General features: G+C 62.7%; 1 protein-coding gene across 1 annotated transcript in view; it reads left to right on the top strand.

The window, feature by feature from the left end:
• LOC104463049 (electrogenic sodium bicarbonate cotransporter 1-like) overlaps positions 1-2,395 on the top strand; it is a gene marked incomplete at both ends in the record, with an annotated part of 11,204 nt that overhangs the window by 3,045 nt on the left and 5,764 nt on the right. Inside the window, 5 exon segments of the mRNA XM_010075225.1 lie at positions 6-73; positions 661-777; positions 988-1,162; positions 1,437-1,570; positions 1,666-1,937. Coding sequence (XP_010073527.1) covers positions 6-73; positions 661-777; positions 988-1,162; positions 1,437-1,570; positions 1,666-1,937 — 766 coding nt within the window.

The following is a 2,395-nucleotide window of genomic DNA, read 5'->3' as shown; positions in this document are numbered from 1 at the left end:
TGCTTCCTCCCGGGAAATGGGACCCCAGTGCCCGAATTCCTCCACCGAGCTGTCTGCCATCTCTGCACAGGAGGTAGGCTGGAGGGAAGGCACCCGCAGCAGTGGTGACCTCTGCCTGTGACATTGAAATCTCCATCTCCATGGGGATGAAGCCACCCAGGAGCCAACCTTTGCCAGTGAAGTCCTCCTGGCCAAGCCCCTCTGCAGCTCTGGTTGATGACCGCAGGTCTGGCCACTGGTGCTGTTAGTCCTGCTGTCCCACCCGTCAGGGGATGGCAAAACCTCTCTGCGTGGCCTTTGGGCAGGAGCTCCCAGGAATGCTGGGTTTCAGCACTTGGATGTGAAATTCATCCTCCAAGCAGGACACCCCTGGCTCTGCCCAGCTCCTCCACCAAAACTGGTCCCACTAGGGCTGGCTCCAAGGCTTGCTGGAGGAGATCATGGGTGGGTTGGAAGGGACGTTTGAAGATCATCTACTTCACCCCCATCTCTCTTCCTCCTCCTGATCTTTCTCCTCCTCCTCATTGTCAAGGGATACACAATGTCCCCCCAGCCCTGCTTGCACCCCGTCCCCTCTACATCCTCCCTGTCCCCTCGTAGCATCCCCTAGGCACAGCTGGGTCCTGAGGGCCTGTCGTCTCAGGCTCTGGTCTGTCACAGGAGCGCTGGGCACTGTCTGGATCGGCAGTGCCACGGCAATGGGGACATGGCAGCAGCTGGGGACAGAGCTGGCCTGGGGCATGGACAGCCCAGGGAGGAGCTGCAGAGGACAGGCAGGTGGGTGCCTGGAAGGATGGGGACAGTGAGTGCAGCATGAAGCTGAATTCAGGGCAGGGCGATGGCTCTCCGCAGCACATGGGGCCACCACGTCCCAACCACCCCGGACTGGTGTCTCCTGGGGAAGGGATGGTCCCCTGCCCTGCAGCTCTCTCAGGGGGCGATGGCTGCCTGAGGAGGCTGCTCTGAGACCTTCCTCCACTGCTCCAGGCTTTTCGGGGGGCTGCTGCGAGACATCCGGAGGAAGGCGCCATGGTACGGCAGTGACTTTTCCGATGGCCTGCACCCCCAGTGCCTCTCAGCAGTGCTCTACATCTACCTGGCGACCGTCACCAATGCCATCACCTTCGGGGGCATGCTGGGGGACGCGACCGCCAACATGCAGGTCAGTGTGGCCGCGGGGTGCCCCGCACCAGCCCCGCTTTGCCCAGCCTGTGGGTCTCCTGAGTGCCCACCTCCCGCCTCTGCCCAGGGAGCCGGCAGTGCCCTGGGGCATCCTGAGCGTGTCCCGAGTCCCACACCCTTCCCCGGCCTCTGTGGTCTCTGGAGCTGACCCGAGCGGGAGGTGTGGGCAGCTGCCTGCAGCTGTGCCGCAGGAGGGGACAGGCCCAGGACCCCTGTCCCCACTGTGTGCCTGGCACCCCTCCCCTGCATTTCAGGGTGTGCTGGAGAGCTTCCTGGGCACAGCCTTCGCTGGCTCCATCTTCTGCCTCTTTTCTGGCCAGCCCCTGACCATCCTGAGCAGCACTGGCCCCGTGCTGGTCTTCGAGCGCCTCCTCTTCTCCTTCAGCCAGTACGTACCCAGCCAGGGACAGTTCCTCCACCACCTTCCCTGGTTGGGGCACAGGCCACGCTCACACTGAGGCTTTGGGTCACCCTTCCCACCAGGGACCACAGCCTGGACTACCTGGAGTTTCGCCTGTGGATTGGGCTCTGGGTGGCCTTTTTTGGTGTGGTCTTGGTGGCCACTGAGGCCAGCCACCTAGTGCAGTACTTCACCCGCTTCACTGAGGAAGGCTTCTGCACCCTCATCAGCTTGATATTCATCTACGACTCCCTGAAGAAGATGCTGAGCCTGGCAGACACCTTCCCCATCAACTGGCAGTACCGGCTGGAAAACGTCACCTCCTACAGCTGCGTCTGCAACTTGTCCAGCACCGGTGAGCCTGAGTAGCCATGGGGCTGGTGGGGAGCAGGGGGCTGCTGCCTGGGACCCCACTGGGGCCCTGCCACCTGGCTAGAGAACGGGGCAGGTGCTGGAGGAGGAGGAGGTGGCTCCTTGAGCAGCTTGAGGCTGCTTAGTCCTGTCCTCACCCACCCAACCATGTCAGCATCTTCCTCCACCCCCCTCCATGGTGTCTGTCCATCTGTCTCTGCCTCCTGGCATGCCTGGGCACCGGGCAGGGCATCACCGTGAGCAGGGAGAGCCTTGGTCCCGCTCCCGTAGCTCTGGGATGGGGAATGCCAGGGGCTGGAGGTGGGCACTGGGTGGGTTTGCGCTGCTGTTTCCAGCCCAGTCTGCAAATCAGAGGATGTTTCCTGAGGGCTGAAGATGTGTCCGCACTGATCCTGCATTTGCAGGACCCCACGCCGAGTACCATCAGTGCTGGGCACAGCC

The sequence above is a fragment of the Pterocles gutturalis genome, unplaced genomic scaffold (assembly GCF_000699245.1).
Source record: "Pterocles gutturalis isolate BGI_N339 unplaced genomic scaffold, ASM69924v1 scaffold13152, whole genome shotgun sequence".
NCBI classification, from domain to species: Eukaryota; Metazoa; Chordata; class Aves; order Pterocliformes; family Pteroclidae; genus Pterocles; species Pterocles gutturalis.
Note: the sequence above shows the minus strand (reverse complement) of the source record. Positions and strands in the feature narration are given on the sequence as shown.